The 23168-nt window shown below is 36.9% G+C and overlaps 1 protein-coding gene across 2 annotated transcripts in view; it reads right to left on the bottom strand.

The window, feature by feature from the left end:
- Nucleotides 1-23168, bottom strand: part of ATAD2B (ATPase family AAA domain containing 2B) — a 162654-nt gene that overhangs the window by 138829 nt on the left and 657 nt on the right. For both annotated transcript variants that reach the window (XM_027033279.2, XM_027033280.2), the window contains exon 2: nt 1502-1653. In XM_027033279.2, coding sequence (XP_026889080.1) covers nt 1502-1653 — 152 coding nt within the window. The remainder of the gene's footprint in view (nt 1-1501; nt 1654-23168) is intronic.

The raw sequence follows: 23168 nt of genomic DNA, 5'->3' as shown, positions 1-23168 counted from the left end.
ATTTTTTTTAATTTTTTTAAACAAGAAATACCAAAATATTCTAACCCTGTAGCACTTACATTTCTAGATGAAAATTTAACTGAAAAAACCTTTTAAATTGCTATTCTGCCAAAATATAAGTAATAAATTCTGTTGGTATTCATTCTTTCTTAAGTTTTTTATTCAAGATATACTTAGTATTGTTTTAAAAAGGAGTATCATACTGAGGTACCTAAATGGAAGCAAAATTCTCTCCCCAAAATGAGTGAGGACTTTTTTTTTTTAAACAAAAGACATGATCAAGATCAATTTACATAAAGGCCTTCAGAGTGGCTAAGATGTAGAAAATCTAATGTGCTATATACACAAACTGTTAAAATTATCTTACAGTTAAAGGTCAAACTTGAACACTAAAAGAACATTTTTAAGAAACATTTATCTAGAAAAAGAAGCCTGATTCACTCATTTAATAAATATAAGATACAGATTACAACAGGTAGATCAAGTCTAGAAGTGTAATTAAAGGGCAGTACTCATTTTAGTAACATCATTATAGCGACCTGGATCTGTTTTATCTCACAGATGAGTATCAGAAAATAAAAAAAAAAAAAAATCAACAGGCTCTGATTCAAGATTTTTCTACTTAGCTCCCAGACAACGCAAATGAAAAACTTAAAGTGGTCCATCTTCTGAAATATACTGAAATAGATACAGACTCTTTAGGGACCAGTATATACACTGCCTATGAAAGTCTATAAAACACCAAAGATTTTTTTTCATTAAAGAGTAACAGCATCCAGAATTTACCTACAAACATAAAATCAAATAATTTTTAGGTATTTGAAGGAGGAAAGAAACCAAAGGATTTCCTTTTTACTTTTGTTTGTAGTCCACACATCATCAACACTTCTACATCAAAGACTGGAGAAAAGAGAAGCTAAGAATTAAGAGTTCAATGTTTAAATCTTTTCTGTGCGTGTACCTATCCTATCTACAACAAATTATTACTATTTACTTTGGTAAGTGTGTAAAAATAAGTTATCCTGATACATAATGAACCAGACACAAAGTAAATTTAAGTTGAAAACGGACAAATGAAAAGATTTCTTTAAAAATTAATTTTGATTTACTACATTTTGGCATACCAATTCAAATGTAATATTTCATAATTTTAGAAAAGGGAGATTTTACTTTACATTCAAATAAAAATATAATTCTAATCAAATGTCTTTGAACTTCCAGTATAAATAAATATGTATGCATATTTAAGACCTATCAAATTTCTTACCATTTTAGATTTAGAAATAATGGTTTCTATGAAATACTATAGATTTTTATAAAACAAATATGTTTTATGTCATATTTAGAGAAAATAAAAACATAAAAAAATTATAAAATAAATAATTCATAAGTATTTCGAGACACTAGTGGCTTTATAATTTAAGAAAATTAGCATTGATATGAGCCCTAAATCATATCAAATAATTCATGAAAAACCAACGGGTGAGTTCTCACTTCTCACCTGGCCTGTCCAGTTGATATATTCCATTCCTCTCTCTGACCAGTACTTCGTGATTTTGATTTGTCTTTGCAAACAGAATCAGGTTGTTTCAAAGTGCGTTTGGCTGGAGGAGACACGTGGCTATCACTTAAACTACCATCAACTTCAGCTTTCTGAAAGACAAAGTTAAAAATGTATTTATTATCCCTATTAAAAAATATAGAATTCTTAAATTCTTGATAAAATATTCAACCAATAAATATTTACTAAGTGAATCTCTCTACAGGTATAGCAAATGCAGTATTCTGTAAATACAGAAACAAGGGAGTTAGAAAGATTAAATTTATAACCAGAAAAGTATATAGTTTCTTATTTTTATTTTAAAATAGTTTCCCTAGGGGCGCCTGGGTGGCTCAGTCAGTTGAGCATCCGACTTCAGCTCAGGTCATGATCTCGTGGTCCGTGGGTTCGAGCCCCGCATCGGGCTCTGGGCTGATGGCTCAGAGCCTGGAGCCTACTTCCGATTCTGTGTCTCCCTCTCTCTCTGCCCCTCCCCCGTTCATGCTCTGTCTCTCTCTGTCTCAAAAATAAATAAATGTTAAAAAAAATTTTTTTTAATAAAATAAAATAGTTTCCCTAGGAATAAACCTAACCAGAAGAGGTGAAAAATCTATACACTGAAAACTATAGAAAGCTTATGAAAGAAACTGAAGAAGACACAAAAAAGTGGAAAAATATTCCATGCTCCTGGACTGGAAGAACATCGTTAAAATGTTGATACTACCCAGGGGCACCTGGGTGGCTCAGTCCGTTGAGCATCCAACTTCGGCTCAGGTCATGATCTCACAGTTCATGGGTTCAAGCCCCGCATTGGACTCTGTGCTGAGAGCTCAGAGCCTGGAACTTGCTTCAGGTCTTGTGTCTCCCTCTCTCTCTGTCCTTCCCCCACTTGTGCTTTGTCTGCCTTTCAAAGGTGAATGTTTAAAAAATAATAATAGGGACGCCTGGGTGGCTCAGTCGGTTAAGCGTCCGACTTCAGCTCAGGTCATGATCTCGCAGTTCGTGAGTTCAAGCCCCACGTTGGGCTCTGTGCTGACAGCTCAGAGCCTGGAGCCTGTTTCGTATTCTGTGTCTCCCTCTCTCTCTCTGACCTTCCCCCGTTCATGCTCTGTCTCTCTCTGTCTCAAAAATAAATAAACGTTAAAAATAAATAAATAAATAAATAAATAAATAAAATAATGTCCATATTACCCAAAGCAATGTACATATTCAATGCAATACCTATCAAAATAACACCAGCATTCTTCACAGAGCTAGAACAACCAACCCTAAAATTTGTATGGAACCAGAAAAGACCCCGGATAACCAAAGCAATCTTGAAAAAGAAAACCGAAGCTGGAGGCATCACACTCCCAGACTTCAAGACCTATTATTACAAAGCTGAAATCATCAAGACAGTATGGTACTGGCACAAAAACACACACTCAGATCAATGGAACAGAATAGAGAACCCAGAAATGGACCCACAAACGTATGGCCAACTAATCTTTGACAAAGCAGGAAACAATATCCAATGGAATAAAGACAGTTTCTTCAGCAAGTGATGCTGGGAAAACTGGACAGCGACATGCAGAAAAATGAACCTGGACCACTTTCTTACACCATACACAAAAATAAACTCAAAATGGATGAAAGACCTCAATGTAAGACAGGAAGCCATCAAAATCCTCGAGGAGAAAGCAGGCAAAAACCTCTCTGACCTCGGCTGCAGCAACTTCTTACTCAACATGTCTCCAGAGGCAAGGCAAACAAAAGCAAAAATGAACTATTGGGACCTCATCAAAATAAAAAGCCTATGCAGAGCAAAGGAAACAATCAGCAAAACTAAAAGGCAGCCGACAGAATGGGAGAAGATGTTTGCAAATGACATACTGGATAAGGGTTAGTATCCAAAATCTATAAAGAACTTATCAAACTCAACACCCAAAAAAAACACAAATAATCCAGTGAAGAAATCGGCAAAAGACATGAATACACACTTCTCCAAAGAAGACATCCAGATGCTCAACATCACTCATCATCAGAGAAATACGAATCGAAACCACAATGAGATACCACCTCACACCTGTCAGAATGGCTAACATGAACAACTCAGGCAACAACAGATGTTGGCGAGGATGTGGAGAAAGAGGAACCCTTTTGCATTGCTGGTGGGAATGCAAACTGGTGCAGCCACTCTGGAAAACAGTATGGAGGTTCCTCAGAACATTAAAAATAGAACTACCCTACGACCCAGCAATTGCCCTACTCGGTATTTACCGAAGGGATACAGGTGTGCTGTTTCAAAGGGGCACACACACACCCAATGTTTATAGCAGCACTATTGACAGTAGCCAAAGTATGGAAAGAGCCCAAATGTACATCAACAGATGAATGGATAAAGAAGATGTGGTGTATGTGTGTGTGTGTGTGTGTGTGTGTGTATACGTATATATATGAACATAAGGGAAGGGAAACATAATATAAAAACAGGGAGGGGGACAAAAACATAAAAGACTCTTAAATATGGAGAACAAACAGAGAGTTATTGGAGGGGTTGTGGGGGGGGGGGGATGGGCTAAATGGGTAAGGGGCATTAAGGAATCTACTCCCGAAATCATTGTTGCACCATATGCTAACTAACTTAGATGTAAATTAAACAATAAATTTTAAAAATAAAAATAGTTTCAGGCCTACGGAAAAGATGTATCTTTTTATGACATGATTCCTCATTCTCTCCTAAATACTCCAGTGCATACATGCCAAACCAAGGATATTTTGATACATTAGAGTCATATAACCCTCCCAATAGGATATCAGCATTGATAAAATGCAGCGCCAATCCACAAACACATTCAAACTTTACTTGATCCAGATTCAGGATCCTATCAGAGAACATATATTGCATTTAGTTATCAGATCTCTTCAGTCCCCTTCAATCTGGAATAGTTCTTTAGGCCTTCCCCCATCTTTCATGCCCTTGACTGTAAAGAGTACAGGCCTTTTGTTCTCTAGGATGACCCTCAATCTGGATGTGATGCTCCAAATAACCACATTCTTGCAAAGAATATGCACAAATGATACTGTGCATGCTTTACTTACCCATCATTATGTGTAACTTTCATCACCTGGGCAATTTGGTATCTGCCAGGTTTCTCCACAATAAAGTCACTATTTTTCCCTTTGTGTTTGATCTAGATTCAAGGTGGAATTATTCTGATAATTCACCAATATCCTGTTCCTCATCAAACCTTCACCCATCCACCAGCCATTAGCATTCATTGACTATTTCTGTTTTGATCTAATACCACTGTGATGGTGATTACCTAATCCCAACATTCCTTCTCCATTTTTTAGTTGGCATTCTACTTTAAAGAGCTTTCCCTCCATCCCTTTGTCAGAATTCCTTTACTTACTACTTTTATCAGTGTAGATTCATGGATTCTTATTTTATACTATATGTTATAATCCATTATTCCATTTTGCTGCTCAAATTATACAATATTTGGCAATCAAGGGCCCTTAGAAAGTGGTTCCTGTACCTTTTTGATATGTCCCCATCATTTTGACTACTTCCTTGCTTTCTGACACAAAAGACATCTCTAAATTCATCTCATACTTTCCCTCCCTGATTCTAAAATTAGCCATTTCTCCAAGAGATACCTGATACCTTTTAGTCATGGATAGTATTTAGAAACCAAGATCTGGGCATTAGGTGTGCTCATTGTTACTAGGGTTTCACAGCTACAGAGTCCTCTCAGAAGAGAGTAGGAAAGATATGAATATATATACATACATATAAACACATCTATACCTATTTCTTTACCTGTGCATAAATAATAACATATGCATACACACCAAGGCTTCTAATTCTAATTCCACATCTTAAGTTTCTTTCTAGACTTTCCCCTTTTATGTTTGTAAGCTCTTCTCAGGGAGAAACCTGGCTTCCATTTATTTGCTCTTTCAATTAATTTGCTTAACATAATCAATTTCTCAACCAGAGATGTCCACTTATCACATTTCCATTATTCCCTCCCCAGCCATATGTCCTCTGACTACAGGAAGGTCAGTATCCGCACAGCAGCTCTTGTCTTCACCACTCAATTCCCTGGATACTGGGCAAATGGATAAGAGACTGGAGGGAAGATTAACCTTCCCTTTAGAGAATATTTAATTCATATGTTAATGCTTTATTACTTGACATTATAGATCAGTATTTCAAAGGTATATATGACCATTTTCAATATACTACTATATATACTATTTTATTTTTTTATGCCACAAATTTAAGAAAAAAATATAAGAACTATTTATTTCATAAATGCACATTTCTAAATCATATTTTCCCAAAGTAAGACAACTACATTACACAAATAACTAGTCAAAATGTAGCCTAACAAACAAACTTAAGAAATGCAGTGCAGAGCCTGCTTGAGATTCTCTTTTCCTCCCTCACCCTCAAAATAAATAAATAAAAACTTGAATGAAAGAAAGCAAGAAAAAGAAATACTTGTAATAGGGGCACCTGAGCGACTCAGCCAATAGAGCATGTGATTCTTGACCTTAGGGTCATGAGTTCAAGCCCCATGTTGTGCACAGAGCCTACTTTGCTAAAAAATTTTTTTACAAAAAGCCCAGTTTCTAATTTTGTGCTATAATACAATTTGCCATGAGCTTGTTCTAAAGCCACAAGACCAGGGGCACCTGGGTGGCTCAGTCAATTGAGCATCCAACTCCTGATTTCAGCTCAGGTCATGATCCCAGAGTCATGGGATTGAGCCCCCATGTCCAGCTCCATGCTGAGTACGGAGTCTGCTTAAGATTCTATCTCTCCCTCTGCCCCTCTCCCCTACTCGTGCTCTCACTCTATAAACAATAAACAATAAATAAACAAACAAGCAAGCCTGCCAGCCAGCCACAAGACCACACTCATACTGAAAGACACAAAGGGAATGGGGCACCTGGGTGGCTCAGTCAGTTCAGCATCTGACTTCGGCTCAGGTCATGATTCCACTGTTCGTAGGTTCAAGCCCCGCATCCGGCTCTGTGCTGACAGCTCAGAGCCTGGAGCCTGCTTCGGATTCTGTGTCTCCCTCTCTCTCTGCCCTTCCCCACTCACTCTCTCAGAAATAAACATTAAAAAAAAAAAAAAAAAAAAAAAAAAAGGAGGGGGGAACAACTAGATATTCAGAGTGTCTATAATTAAGGAAAATTAACCTATTAGTTGTGTAACATACAGTACCACTTCAAGTTATCAAGAAAAAGTGTTTAGCTACTTCCAAACTATCATCACTAGAGGGGGAAAAACTATTTAAAATGCAATTCAATCATGTAATAGTACTCTATCAATAAACATGCTTACTGTACTTAACAAATGAGTGCTTTTCAAAATTGTACTATTTCACTTCCTCAGGCTCTTGCCTTCTCTAACCCCACCCTTTTCAGAGTACATAAACTAGCCCAAGGTTACATGGCTAACAAATGACAGAAGAAAAAAAAAATTAGGTCCTGCCATTCCTTACATCTCTTACTACTATCTCAAACACTCTACCTTAGATATTTATAAAAATACTAAGGTTAAAGTATGTATTAATCGTCATCTAACTCAACTACTCATCCAAGACTTAATTACTGTCTACATTTGTCACTACAAAATGTGCTCCACCCCAGACCTAACCAATCAGAAATCATTTTTCTTTACATGATCCCCAGGTGATTCTTGTGCACATTAGTGTCTGAAAAGCATTACTATATGACATACTTATCAAATAGTCACTGAGAAAGCAATGTCATGTGTTCTAAGCTAAAGCATGTTTGTGAATACAGAAATGGAACGGATACCTGTGAACTACTTCCTCAATTTAGATAGTTCAGGCCAGCATTATTCCTCCTAATCAAATCCCATCACTCACCCTTCAAGACCCATCATTTCCTGGGTGCCTGGCTGGCTCAGTTAGTAAAGCATGCAACCCTTGATCTCAGAATTGTGAGTTCAGGCCCCCACAGTAAGCAGAGCTTACTTTAAAAAAAAAAAAAAAAAAAAAAAAGACCCATCTTTTCTTGAAAATCTTACCTGAAGGATCTGATATAAATTGACCTTTTTCCTCTACTAGCTGCAACTCTATTATATATTTTGGCATTTGATTATATTCAACTCAGTATAATATGTTTACCATCTTTAAAATGTCATATTCTAAGTCTTGAGATTCTAGCAAGATTTTAAGTTCTCATGTACAAAAAAAATACTTCATTTCTTTTTAATTGCACACCATACCGGGGTGGGGGCTCAAGATTTCCCAAAGTTCATTCAGTAAATTATTAATAGGAATTATTAGGAGAAAAAAAGGAAGGTTCAGAATCAAGTAAGTTTGGAAATAATTAGGTTCAAGGTCTTCTGCTGTAGGACTTCTAAGAGTCTTATTTAATATGTTAGTATGCACTGTAAACCTCTAAATATGGAGGACAGTATATAACATTTCACAGACTTATTTGATGGAACTCTTTTTTCATGGAGCATCTATAGATCCTGAAGTTTTACAAACATACTCTGGGGATAAGTAATACACACTTATTGAATTACAGACATTAGTAAAATATCTGAAGTCTAGTCATTTTTTAAATAATTTGGGTACTACATAACTCTTTGAATATCAATTTAAATGAGTCTGTAGGTTTATTTGTTGGTCATTCTCTCATATTCTACTAGCTTTTTTCAGTTCTATTCAGGAAGGTCTCTCAAAGCGTTATCTGCACACTAGCTGAATCAGAAATCACCTGATTCCTCATTAAAGAAATATAACCTGCTAAACTAGAATCTCTGGAGTTGGAATATTTTTAATGAGGGCCTCCAAATGATTCTTAGTATCCAAAGTTTGGGGACTTCTCCCATATAAAACAGTTTAAGTATATGAGGCACATCATTGTAAGTGCTGCACTATTCTACTGTATTTTTCTTATCTTGGTAGGGTTTTAATTTTGACTTGCCTCTGTGACAGAGACCTCAGAATAAGTAACATTATAAAAAGCTCCTTCCCTCCAAAGAAATCTAGGGATTTAAGCAAAGCAAATAACCAAAATGTAAATACATACAAAATAATTACTTCACCATTTAATTAACTTCAAGCTTTGGGAAAGCTTTTACCTACAAACCTGATGATACTAACAGTTAACCTTTAATAAGATGATCATAATGCTCAACTTCAACTTTTTCATCTTCAAAGCATTTTACTAGTTAATTATAACCTAACCCTTTGAGGGAAGGCGTTGCCAGTTTCAGGACAAAGATACTTAAGAGAGATTATGCAATCTACCCACAGTCATTTAGCAATGTGTGTCAGAGTGATTACAATCCATGAGTAAGAAAGGCATCTCTGACTAAGGGAATAATTTCATTTAACAAACATTTATTGACGACTCTACTGTGTATGTAAGACTTGGAGGACAATGGTAAAAAAAGATTAAGACCCATTTGAACTCAATACAAAATCTACTGGGTTGACAGTCCGACAGTCACAAGGATAATATATGGCATAATATAGTGAGGAACATGATTCAAAGATGAGATAACTTCCAAGTGAAGTATAATAGTAAGTGCCAAACGCTACAAAAAATAAAAGTACAATGAAAAGATAAAGTTATTCCCACCTAAGTGGGAATTCTAACCCCAAGAAGAGTTAAATTTTTCCAGTTAGCAAAAATCATGTTCTCCTGGAGTCTGAGGCTCTTTAGTCGTGCTCATCAGCTACTACAAATACTTGCCACTATTCTACCACAAATCTTATAAAAGTAGGCAAAAGAATTTGAGAATAATAAAGCAGAGAACTTATGCTGCTCTACTTTTTAGGGAAGACTTCCTGCCCAGATCAGAATTTGTCAGAAATCTAGAACCTAGGATTTTAATGTAAAGACAAAAAGAATATATCCAAGTATAGCATTAAAAAAAAAAAAAATGATGGAGCGCCTGGGTATTCAGTCGGTTAAACATCCAACTTCATTCAGCTCAGGTCATGATCTCACGGTTCGTGGGTTCGAGCCCCACATCGGGCTCTGTGCTGATGGCTCAGAGCCTGAGCCTGCTTCAGATTCTGAGTCTCCATCTCTCTCCGTTCCTCCTCTGCTTGCACTCTCTCTCTCTCTCTCTCAAAATTAAACATTTAAAAAGAAAATTTAATAAAATTAAAAAAAATGAGACAGTCAAGGAAGTGAATTAGCAGACCATGAGATTAACTCGAGTCTTGATGATGGCCTCGTGTAGAATTGTGAAAGCAGAAAATAAATTGATTCCAGAAAGTAGAGTAACTGAGAAATTAGTGACACCAGTATTCAAATAAACACAATGTAACTGCAAGTTAGTAAAAAGTGGTTATTTTTTTTCAGTGAGTGTGGGGGGGAGCCGGGAGACAGATGTTAAAGGAAGAAGCATAATGCTGAACTCTAATTTCAAAAGTTAAGTTTAGAATTCTAGCCAGAAATCTAGGGAGAGATGTATCAGGCTGTGGGAAATGCAGCTCTGAGACAGAGTGAGGTGAGGACTAGAGGATAGATATGAAATGGCAATAAAAGGATCATAGATAATATACAGAATGAAAAACAGAGGGCAGAAGTAAAACTCTTTAAAAATGCCTATATTCGGGGCGCCTGGGTGGCTCCGTCGGTTGAACGTCTGACTTCGGCTCAGGTCATGATCTCACGGTTCGTGGGTTCAAGCCTCGCATCAGGCTCTGTGCTGACCGCTTGCTTAGAGCCTGGAGCCTACTTCAGATTCTGTGTCCCCTTCTCTCTCTGCCCCTCCCGCTCATGCTTTGTCTCACTCTGTTTCTTAAAAATAAATAAATGTAAACTGTTAAAAAAAAATGCCTATATTCAAGCAATGAGCAGACAGGATCTTGTACAAACTAGTGAAAAATATAGTCTTTTACTAAAACAGCTTGGGGGGGGCGGGGGGATGGGGGGTAGGGGAAACTTGGGTGGCTAAGTCAGTTGAGCATCTGACTCCTGATTTCAGCTCAGGTCATGATCCCAGGGTCATGGGATCAAGCCCCACATCCAGCTCCATTCTGAACATGATGCCTGCTTGGGACTCTCCCTCTCTCTCTCCCTCTCTCTGCCCCTCTCCCCTGCTCAGGCTTTCTGTCTCTCTCTAAAAAAAAATAATAAAATAGAAAGAAAAACACTGGGGAGTGGAAGTTTGTTCCGAAACAACTCAATGAGAGAAAAGCTGATAAAAAATGTGGGTTGGTAATTAGAAGGTCACTATAGGGGTACCTGGGTGGCTCAGTTGGTTAAGTGATTCTTGATTTCAGCTCAAGACATCATGATCTAATGGTCTGTGAGATGGAGCCTCACTTCCAGCTCTGCACTGACAATGCAGAACCTGCTTGGGATTCTCTCTTCCTCTCTGTTACCAAACACACATGTGCTCGCTCTCTCTCAAAATAAATAAACATGAAAAAAAAAAAAGTTACTATAACTTCTAACAGGGCAACCTCTGTGAAATGCAGGGCGGAAATCGCTAGGTGAAGAACTGGGTACTTGGTGAGAAAATACAGGGCATAACTATGAGCAACTCTCATAAGAAGTGCCACTGTGAAGAAAGAAGAGACAAAGTCTAAAGAGGTTACAAAGTCAAAGAAGTCAGGGAAGAATTTTATTTTATTTAAATGCCCCCTTTATTTTTTTTCTCAAGTACATTCCACTCCCAACATGAGGCTCGAACCCATGACCCCAAGATCAAGAGTCACATGTTCTACCAACTAAACCAGCCAGGTACCCCAAGAATTTTCTTTTGCTTTTCTTTTTTTAAAGTTTATTTATGTATTTTTGAGAGAGAGAGAGAGAAAGCATGAGTAAGGCAGGGACAGAGAGAGAGGGAAAGAGAGAATCCCAAGCAGGCTCCACACAGTCAGTGCAGAGCCTGATGTGGGGCTCAAACCCAGAAACCGTATGTTCTGAGATTATGACCTGAGCTGAAGTCAGATGTTTAACTGACTGAGCCTCCTAGGCACCCTAAGAATTTTATTTTTTAAACAGATAAGATGACCTGGGTGGCTCAGTCAGGTAAGCATCCAACTCTTGATCTCAGCTCAGGTCTTGATCTCAAGGTTCTTCAAGCCCCCACTTCCCCCACCCCCACCACAACCTCCCCGCATTGGACTCCGAGCTGGGCATGAAGCCTACTTTAAAAGAAAGAAAAAAAAAAAAAAAGGATAAGATGACCTGGTTTCTTGTAAATAGAAGGACACATGGAAGAGAATAAAATAAAATTTTAAAGAGTAAGATGACTGATGAGAAAAAGATCCTCAAAGAGACAAAACATAAACAAAATAAGAACATTATCACCCAGGTTAGATCAAAAAGTATATGAGTACAATCAATCTTTTCCAGTTTCCTTTGTAAGACAGTCTTTTTCCCTACCTTTTTAAAAAATAAGTACTCCTGCTTTCATGAGAAAGCTTAGAAGTGCGGTCAATTTCTTTTTCTTTCAGCAGTTACCATGACTGCAGAAAACAAAACTCACACGGCTATTTATTTGCTTAGGGCCAATATTATTCTACAAAGTCCTCAAACTTCAGGCACACAAAAGGTCCTACATTTTCCTCAAACATCCCAAAAGCAATGGCTTACTAGTTTAACATTTCTAAGCAAGAATGAATATGTGAAAGACTAGACAGACAAAATATATAGAAGTGAGCTGAGGAACTGTAAAAAGACAAAAACAATCTATTGTAAGTTATAATGCATTTTTCTTCCTGGAAGATAATTTTCAATCTGAAAATAATACATACTTTAAACAAGAGACATGGGTACAGAAAAATGCCACAAAATTTAAATACTGGACAGGACCAGTCTTATATTGCAGCACTACCACTGAATTAAAAACTACCATTTACCTCATAAGATTATTTAGAAGAACCAGTGAGGTAGTAGAAGTAACAAATATTAAACCTACAGCCTGACAGTGGATACAGTCTGAAGTAAGGATACTTGCTTGGCTTTCTAGGATTAATATAATTCCATAAGCTTATTAAATTCTCTTTAGCGATTCATTCTTTTTCACAAACAAAATTTATTAAGCACCTGTTATTGTGTTAGATACTAAAGATACTTGATGATGAGATAATCTCTGCCCTTCAAGAAAGTTAAATAGGGGCACCTAGATGGCTCAGTAGGTTAAGTGTCTGACTTTGGCTCAGGTCATGATCTCACAGTTTGTGAGTTCAAGCCCCATTTGGGGCTCTGTGCTGACAGCTCAGAGCCTGGAGCGTGCTTCGGATTCTGTGTCTCCCTCTCTTTCTGCCCCTCCCCTGCTCACGCTGTCTCTCTCTGCCTCAAAAATAAGCAAACACACAAAAAATTTAAAAAAAGAAAAGAAAGTTAAAGCCTAACTCCTCCAATTACCCAGTGAGAAGTATATAAGAAGAGTGCTGAGACCACTGGGGAGTGGTGTGCATATTGATTTTAGCCTGTTTAGAGGACAATATGGAAAAACCTATAAAAATTTAAAATACATACACCTTTAACCAAGTAATTCCACTTCATAAAAAAAAAAGTAATTTTCTGCTACATCTTTCATAATATTAAAAACATAGAGGGACACATGGGTGGCTCAGTCCGTTGAGCCTGAGACCCCAGCTCAGGTCAAGATCTCACGGTTTGTGAGTACGATCCCCACATCCAGCTCTCTACTGTCAGTGCAGAGCCTGCTTTAGATCCTCTGTCTCCCTCTCTCTCTCTCCGCCACTCTCTCCACTCTCCACTTCTCCACTCTCTCTCTCTCTCTCAAAAATAAACAAACATTTTAAAAAATTTAAAAAAACAAAAAAAATAGAGATAATTTGTGTACTAATAGGGAACAGCTACAGAAGTGATGGTATAATAACACAACAAAATAGAAAATTATCAAGAAGAATATGCAAGAATATACACAATACATAGTTTACTATCATAAATAGCATATAGATTATAATTCCATATATGTAAAATATACACATATAAGTTACCCATAAATACATATGCAATGGTCTGGAAAGATGTACACAAACTTTAACAGTGGTTATTCCTAGGAAAAACAAACTGGAGGAATTAGGGAATAGGGGAAGGTCTTTTATTTTTTTTCCTGTGTACTTCCATATTGTTTGAAATATTTATTTTATAATTTTTTATTTCACATTTTTTAATACAAATAAAATATTTTGCCAAAGATCCAAGGTCATGCGTCTTGTGTACCCTTTATGTTCAGTTGTCTATCTGGTACAGAGTGTTACCCAATTAAAGATATCAAAGAATTTTTTAAAATTTCCTGGGGTGCCTGCCTGGTTCAGTCAGAAATGCATGAGACTCTTGAGCTCAGGGTCATGATTTCAAGCCCCAAGTTGGATGCATAGATTACAAAAAAAAAAAAAAAATACCCATTTTCAGTTGAAATGCTACTTCTGAATAATTAACTGCATGCCCTTGAGCAACTATCACTTCCCCTCAATTCTTCCATCTAATAAATGAGGCTGAATAAGAATAGTAAAAATTAAAAAATTAAAATTAAAATTAAATTAAAATTCTAAATTTTAGGGGCGCCTGGGTGACTCAGTCGATTTAGCATCCAACTTCGGCTCAGGTCATGAACTCGCAGATTGTGAGTTCAAGCCCTGCGATTGTTGAGTTCAAGCCCTGCATCAGGCTCTGTGCTGACAGCTCAGAGCCTGGAGCCTGCTCTGGATTCTGTATCTCCCTCTCTCTCTGTCCTCCTCCCCCACTTGCACTCTGTGTGTGTCTCTCTCTCTCAAAAATAAATAAAGATTTAAAAAAATAAATTTAAAAAATTCTAAATTTTAAAGTATTTTCAAATTTTTAACATAGAATCCACCCACCAGTTCATGAATTTGTACCGCCATCTCATCTGTGCACACCTGTTGGTGAAGCTTCACCTGTTTCTATACATACATTTAAAACTTCTATAAGGTGTCATTCATTAAAAAGGAAGTATAGCTCTGCAATGGGGTTTGGTTTTTCAAAAGTAGCTTTCCCTTAACTTGCACAATCATGTACACAACCACAACACTCATCCAAAGTGTGAGTATTCAAGTATGCTCTGGTTAAAGGGTGTTAATAAGTTGTAAAGGAAATTAGTTTTTATCAAACAACTTCAAGGCTTTATCCCAACAAATGGGCCACTTTACACATAGGCCAACAGGAGTCAGGTGAAAGAAGCACCAAATAACTCAAGTAACTGTCAGTTTCTTGTTTAGTCAAGTAACTGTCAGTAAATTTCTCCAGCATACCATCAAAAGTGCTTAAAAATAGTTTAATTATCAATTTAGGAATAAAATTTTTCTAGGTGTCAACATCTGAATATTATGAGTTCCAAAAGGAATGAAAAGGGAGAGCAGTAATATTTTTTTAAGTTTATTTATTTATTTTGAGAGAGAGAGTGAGCACATGTGAGGAAGGGAGGGACAGAGTGAGAGGAAGACAGAGAATCCCAAGCAGGCTCCACACTGTCAGCACAGAGCCCCACATGGTGCTCAAACCCACAAACTGTGAGATCATGACCTGCGCTGAAACCAAGAGTCAGACACTTAACTAACTGGGCCACCCAGATGCCCCAAGAGATTAGTATTATTTGAAGAAACGATCATTTTAAATTATCATTAGAAATGATAAATTGGGGGGCTCAGAAGAGCATGAACTCATGATCTTGGGGTCATGAGTTGGAGCCCCACATTGGATGTAGAGATTACTTAAAAATAAACTAATTAAGATAAAATAAAATGACATGATAAACTGGCCTCAAACTAAAAAACATGAAAAACCACAAACTCAAAGAGCAAAGATTGCCAAAAAAGGGTAAAGGAAAAACCCAAGCCTAAAATTAGCAAAATGTATGAACAAAGACCTAAAAACAAAAAACAAAAAACAAAAAAAAACCTATAAGCTTCAAAAGAGAAAGAATACCTACAAAAGAAAAAGAATCAGACCAACATCAAACTTCAAAAGTAACACTAGATACAAGATGAAAATAAAGTCATATTCTTTAAGTATTAGACCTACAATTTTATATATCCAGCCAATTTTTTATTTAAATGAAAGAACATAATGAAAACATTTTCAGCCATGTAATGCCTCAGAAAGTTTGTTACAAAAAGTCCCAAACTGAAAATATTCTTGGAGGAAATATTCACAAAAAAGAGAAATAAAGAATAATATGAGACACAAAAAGTAAGATCATCAGGGGCGCCTGAATGGCTCAGTCGGTTAAGTGACCAATTCTTGATTTTAGCTCAGGTCTTGATCTCAGGGTCATGAGTTCAAGCCCCGCACTGGACTCCACACTGGGTGCAGAGACTATTTTAAAAATCAGGGAAAAAAAAGGTAATCATATCGGTACTTGAGAAAAATTTATTGTTACTGGAAAAAAACTTCCAAATTAAAGAAAAAGACAAAGTACTTATATGCATAAAACTATCAGAACTAAAATTCTAGACAATACAGCATAGGAAGGAAGGTGGAACATTATAAGAGAATGTTAAATAGTATGTGGTTTTAAAGAAAAAAAACAGAAGTCAATAAACAGAAATTTAGGTCTTATGAGCAATTAAGCGCGCGCGCACACACACACACACACACACACACACACACAGAATATTTAACTTTAAAATAATCAGAAGAGATGGGGCACCTGTGTGGCTTAGTTGGGTTAATTCTCCTCAGGTCACCATCTTGATTTTGCCTCCGGTCATGATCTCATGGGCTGACAGTGCAGAGATCGCTTGGGATTCCCTTTCTTTGCCCCTCCATTCCTCGCACTCTCTCTCTCAAAACTCAGTAACATTATAGATAGATAGATAGATAGATAGATAGATAGATAGATAGACAGACAGACAGATAAAATCATCAGAAGAGGGGCACCTGGCTGGTTCAGTCAGTGGAGCATGCAACCCTTGATCTTCAGGTCGTGAGCTCAAGCCCCAAGTTGGTGCAGAGCTTACTTAAAATATATCTATGGATATATGTAGATATGTATAGATATAGGGGATGCCCGGGTGGCTCAGTTGGTTAGGCGTCCGACTTTGGCTCAGGTCATGATCCCACAGTTTGTGGGTTCAAGCCCTGCATGGATTCTGCAATGGCAGTGCAGAGCCTGCTTGGGATTGATATTCTCTCTCCCTCCCTCCCTCTCCCTTCCTCCCTCTGTGCCCCTACCCCACTTGCATTCTCTCTAAAAAAACTTTAAAAATTAAATAAATAAATACACACACACACATATATACACACACACACATAGGGGTAGCTAGGTGGCTCAGTTGGGCGTTTGACTCTTGGGTTTCAGCTCAGGTCATGGTCTTGCAGCTCATGGTTTGGGCCCTACATCTGGCTCCACATTGCCAGTGAGAAGCCTGCTTAGGATTCTCTGTCTCAAAATAAAAAAACTTTACATATACATACACATATTTGTATACCTATGTATATGCACACAGATACATACATACGTATGTATACACATATGTATACACACGCATGCATATATACATCAGGATTTGAACAAAAACTTAGGTAGAATCTTAACATGGGACAAGAGATTTAAGTATCTAAATAATCAATAAATCCACACTATAATGTTTCCCATCTCCTAATGTTTTCCATCATATATATTTTTCTACACCAAATACAAAATATGCATTTTTCTTAAGCAAATAACATTTACCAAAACTGACAGTGTATTAGGTCACAAGAAAAAGCATCTAATTCCATACTAGGTTATGTGAGTAATGTTCCTTGCTCTTGGATTTATTATAAAGGTGTCAATTCTCTGTGAATTAATCTTGGAATTCAAATAATTTCCTAATTAAAATTCTAGCTGGATCTTTTGAGGAATTCTAATCTTAACTGGAAATGTTTATGAAAAGAACGAAGATCCTTGAAAATCTAAGTTAACTTTGAAAATAACAAAGAGAAGGAACTTGTCTTTTAGAATATTAAGATATATTCCTAAACTAGTCCTAAAAACAGTATGGTACTGACACCAGAACAGGCCAACAAAAATATGAGAACAGAACATATACAGGAACTTAGCATACAGCACTATATTAGCAAGATAGCATATTAGCAATAAAGCAATATAGAATATTAGCAAGTAGCACTATAAACAATAGGTTATAAATCAAAGATCTAAATAGGAAAAATTAAGCATGTGAAAAGAGTCATAATATAAACAGTATCCCTCACTACGACACAAAGGTTAAAAGCCACCGATCACTGATACTTTTGGAAAACAAGAAAAGTTAACTTTAGTAGAAAGCAGAAAAACGGGCAAAAAATATTAACAACATGAGGAGGTTAACACAGCATATAACATAAAAAGACTGCACTGCACAACTCCAGGGGGGGTACCCTTCACATAGACTGTAGTGTGAATGGTGCCTTCTTGACTTTTTGCAGTATGGCAGCCCTATTAACAGTGAACCAAAGAGGCAAAACTTCTTGCCCATAATGCACTTACATTTTAATGTGGTAGGTGTGTCATAAACATGGATTGATTAAATGCAAAAACAAAGGAGTAAGCAAGCCCCACTACCAAAAGTCAGGTTGAATGATCTCCAAGTTCTTATCTCACAAGATCAGAGAGCATATCATTTTATGGTTATGTGAAGCACCCCTGGCTCAAAGATCCTAATTTGGGTCCTAGAATACAAACACTAATAATGCTAAATGTGTTTCATTCACTAGTATGTATCATCATTTATAAATATGCCATATAATGTCTCTTCAAGAGGTTTTAAAACATGAAACATTTTTTCAAAGGGAAAATACGTACCTCCAAAATAGATTCTCAGAGCATGAAAGAAAATGTATGGGTCGCCTGGGTGGCTCAGTCGTTTGAGCATTCAACTTTGGCTCAGGTCAAGATCTCATGGTTTGCGAGTTCAAGACCAATGGTGGGCTCTGTGCTGACAGCGTAGAGCCTGCTTGGGATTCTCTCTCTCTCCCTCTCTCTGCCCCTTGCTTGCTCTCATGCCTGCGCACTTTCTCTCTCTCAAAAGTAAATAAGTAAACGTTTTTTAACAAAAGAAAAAAATGTACATACTGATAAATATTGCCAAGCGGAGGGGAAAGATGGCAGCCCAAGTACACCTCTAATGCAGACCACCACAATACCCTACTTACTCCACAGGGATTTTTTTCTCCAAGTCATCTTTACAATATTGCAAAATGATCTCTGAACAACATGTCTGCTCCTCTTCCTACAACCACTCCCTGAAATCAGGTAGCAAACAATCACTGAAAATCACTATCCTGTATTTCACATCCCTACAGGCTACTGTTCCCACTTTCACTCCCAATACAATCCTAGGCACAACTCCAGATAAGTCTAGTAAAAATCTGTCTATACACAGTATATAGAGTATTTCCTGACTGTACAATAGCTGCCTTCTTTCCTTCTCAGATATTTGTGGAAACTACTGCTTGCACAGCAACAAAAAGTAGTGATAAATACAGATGTGATAGTAAAATATACAAGCAGAGAAGAAAGAACTAGATTTAAATATTAAATCTACTTATTATCTACTTATTATCACTTACTACCTATTTGGTCTTCTAGTCTAGAGTCTAGAGGAAAATTTTCTTGTTTTTATGTATGGTAAGCAAACATTCAATGTATGACTTTTCCCCTTTGTACGTTCATACAACTGTTTATCCAAAAATCCCAAATCCCTTTTACTCAATAACTCACTTTTCACAAAATCCTTCCCTAGCAGGAAGGCATAACAAATATACTCCCAATATAAGAACACAAACCCAAATATCAACAAATCAACCCAGCTGAAGTCACTGGTCTGGTCCTTAGTTCTTCTAACAAGTAGTAATCCTATAACCTGTCCAGCTGGTTTCCAGAGGCTAGAGGTTTATCTATAATTAGGTATTTAAGAGAAAAGCACTCAAGGATCTATCAAAGAATGGTCACAAAGACTACCTGCCACGGAAAAGAGCTTAAGAAATTAACATCCTTCACTTCTACAGGTGTTGTAAATTTCATCTAGGACCTTAAAAACTGCAAGTTTGGATACCTAGGTGGCTCGCTGGATTGAGCGGTAGTTAGACTTTAGCTCAGGTCATGAGCTCACAGTTCATGGGTTCCAGCCCCATGTCCGGCTTTGCACTGGCATCACGAAGCCTGCTCCAGATTCTGTCTCCCTCTCTCTCTGCCCCTACCCCACTTGGCTTTCTCTCTCAAAAATAAATAAACATTTAAAAAAAATTTTTTTAACTGCAAGTTTGAATATCTGGACTACAGAAATGATCAATAATTGATTTGTTTTAAGTTGCATTTTCAATTGGTTACCACAGATAATCCTATGAACTCCACAGCTACTTTGGTTCAAAGCTGTGAAGGGATATTGCTTACCACATTACTCAAGATACACACACATATGTATACGTATATATATTACATTTCCATAATACATATAAGGAAAAACTTTACTCTGAAAGACTTGTATTTTTCCCTACTTATCTCAGAGTCCTATAAGTTATTACATTTTACTCTCAGACTTCTCTTCTGTTTAACCATCAACTTCAGCCACTCTGTTGTAGTATATCGGTAAATGCATGGGTGTTGGAAAAGAATAAGTACAGGGTGATAAAGGAGCATACTACAGAAGGACCCAAGGATTTTTTTTTTAATGAAATTACGATAAAGCAAATTTACCTATAAAGTTACTCAAAATATTTATTTTGACCCTCTCAACTAAGATGTGGACTCAAAGAATACTATAAAACCTTCTCAAAAAGCACAAAAAGCTAGTGATGAAGCCAAAAGCAAACACGCCTAATAGAAAAAAGAGTTGAAATATTGTTCAAAACTGCTTTCCAAATCTGTGAATACAATTATTAGTTCGCTGAGAGGAACTCTTTGATGGAGCAAACAAATGCTAATTACTGATCATCAGATTAACTGACCTAAAAGAGGTCAAACTTTAAATATACTAAACAAACAAAAGAAGCCAGGAACGAGAGTAATTATAACTCAACACAGAGCAGAAGTCAGCTTGACATTAAAAAGTGTGGGTTCAAGAAAATCCTTCCAATAACCTACTTGGAAGAAAGGCAAACTATACGCACAGCTCAGGTCCTATGGCTTTTTAAAGCAAATGAAATATGTAGACACAGCCCATGAAATCTAAAAAGAGGGACGCCTGGGTGGTTCAGTCAGTTGAGGGTCCAATATTGATTTTGGCTCGGGTCATGATCCTAGGGTCGTAGGATTGAGCCCACATCAAGGCTCTACACTGAGCATGAAACTGCTTGGGATTCTCTCTCCCTCTGCCCCTCTCCCCTGCTTGTGCTCTCTCTCTAGAAAGAAAGGAAGAAAGAAAGAACTGAAAGAAAGAAGGAAAGAAAGAAAACAAAGAAAAGAACAGAAAGAAAGAAAGAGAAGGAGAAAGAAAGAAAGGAAGAAAGAAATAAAGGAAGAAAGAAAGAAAGAAAGAGAAAGAAAGAAAGAAAGAAAGAAAGAAAGAAAGAAAGAAAGAAAGAAAAGAAAGAACTGAAAGAATCCTGGGGGGCAGAAAGAGGGAAGATCAGCATCAAGCGTAAAGAACACACAAAAGCAGAAAAGGGAGAACCTCCTCAATTATGTATCTTATAAAGTATACATTTCTTCGTACCAAAATAAAAAGAGTCTCCTAAAGCAACAGCATGAACAACCCCATTTTCCATCAAGTCTTCACAGATGCCAGCAAATGTCTAAAACTCCAGACAGAGAGTACCCTTAAATACACTGGAAAGAGTACTAAATTCTTATAATTCATAAAACCAACTTGAGAGGAAGAGTTTACCAGGCCCAAATCAACCCACTTTAGAAATACACAGCAATGAAAAATACACAAATTTCTTCATAAATATATAGTCCATAAGCTTAACAAATTCAGAATTATAACTTTCCTCTTTTAAAGAACCAATCACAATATAGGATTAGAAAATCCTTTACATTTCTCAGAGAAAGCCACTAGAGCATTCTATCACCTACTACAGCCAGAAGACAAGTCTTCTTAAAACTGAAAAACAAACATTTTAAAGTAAATCTTCATTAGCGTATTATTTATGACCTTTTAAAACATTCTAAAAGGATCCCTGAAACAAAGTTTCATCAGCCTCCTTCTAGAAAAAGCTCTAATACCTTTCATTCCTCCAGCAATTTAAAAGCTACCAAATGTTCATTTCTACATTAGATTATTGATTCCTTGCCTTTTAACATCTCCATAACAGCTGCTTGACAAATTACTTCACCTTATTCCTCAGGGGATAAGGACAGCATGCTATGCATGAATTCCAAAATGGGACCACAAACTGATCAGTGACAGATGAGCTAATTGCTTCAGATGAATTAGACACTGCTCTAATAGACTGGGCATTCATACCATTATACTACAATTAAATAGTACACTAAACATTTTATTTGAACTTAGGTATAGAGAACAGACCTTTCTTAAATTTACTTTTATTTTAAAATAAATGTTAGCTTCAAAAAGTCAGTAAGTCTGTACACGTTTGGAATAATCTCTACAAAAAGCCAAGTTTTCAGAAAAATTATTCTAGTTTGCACAACTTTAAGATCTAGCTTTCATATTTTAACCTAAGAGATCTGTTAACCCCAAAACAGTCTACTAACAAGGCAGTTTTCAAAACATTTTTATTTTAGCAAAATAAAAGCCGAATATATTTTCAAAGATACAATAAATACATTTTGGTAAAATATATCTGTTGTATTTGCCTCGATTCATTCCGATCAGTGTCAGAACAGTATGACATACAGAAAAAAAGCACACACAAACCATAATCTTGTAGACCCCATAGAAAATAAAATATTGCTTCCCTCCCACAAGAATAACAAAATGGTGTGGGTTTAAAGGAGCATTTTAAATGAACAGCAATTCCCAGCCAAATTACTCTTGGTTAAATTACCCTCTTGCTAGACAGAAGCAATACTCTTTTCTGAATTCATAACCAATCTTGTAACACAAACTTATCAATTCCCTTAAAGTGCTAAAACAAGTTCTAGCTTAGAGTTTTATACTATAATGAAATCTCAAGATCTTTCAACCACTTTTTAAAAAACCTAAATCACCAGCCTTCTTCAAATGTGTTGGCAACAGTGTGACAACGATGCTGTTAATTCACCTTCTAATCAACTATTCCCATAACAAAAACGCACACATCCAGGAAACCATACAATTTGAAACAGTGTCTACTATCCAAAACATTCGACATGCCCCTTTTGTGACTTGAAAGCTCTACCAGGTCCCTACTCGAACCTGGGTTAGCTAGCTGGCTGATTCTCCAGCTACAAAATCATGCTCGATCTCTCCTGCCTGGAGAGGCGATAGCGTTGATTTTGTTTTTAAAGTTGGTGTCAGAGCAGCTACAAACTTTTTTCAGCATCCCTGCCTGGCTGCCAACTGGAGCTCTCCGTTCACTTCCTCACCAACTTGAACCACCCCCAAACAGTTTGAGAGTAAGCTGGAGTTAGACACCGGCAGGAGCTGACACACTTACGAGAAGGGTTTGACACCGCAGAAAACTTTCACTTCTCTTCTCCCAGCCCTTCCACCCGGGGACTCCGGCCTTTCGCTCTTGCTCCCCTAGAATTCCCCTC

The sequence above is a fragment of the Acinonyx jubatus genome, chromosome A3 (genome assembly GCF_027475565.1).
Source record: "Acinonyx jubatus isolate Ajub_Pintada_27869175 chromosome A3, VMU_Ajub_asm_v1.0, whole genome shotgun sequence".
In the NCBI taxonomy this organism is placed as follows: domain Eukaryota; kingdom Metazoa; phylum Chordata; class Mammalia; order Carnivora; family Felidae; genus Acinonyx; species Acinonyx jubatus.
The sequence above is the reverse complement of the archived record's forward strand: the minus strand, read 5'-3'. Positions and strand labels throughout refer to the sequence as shown.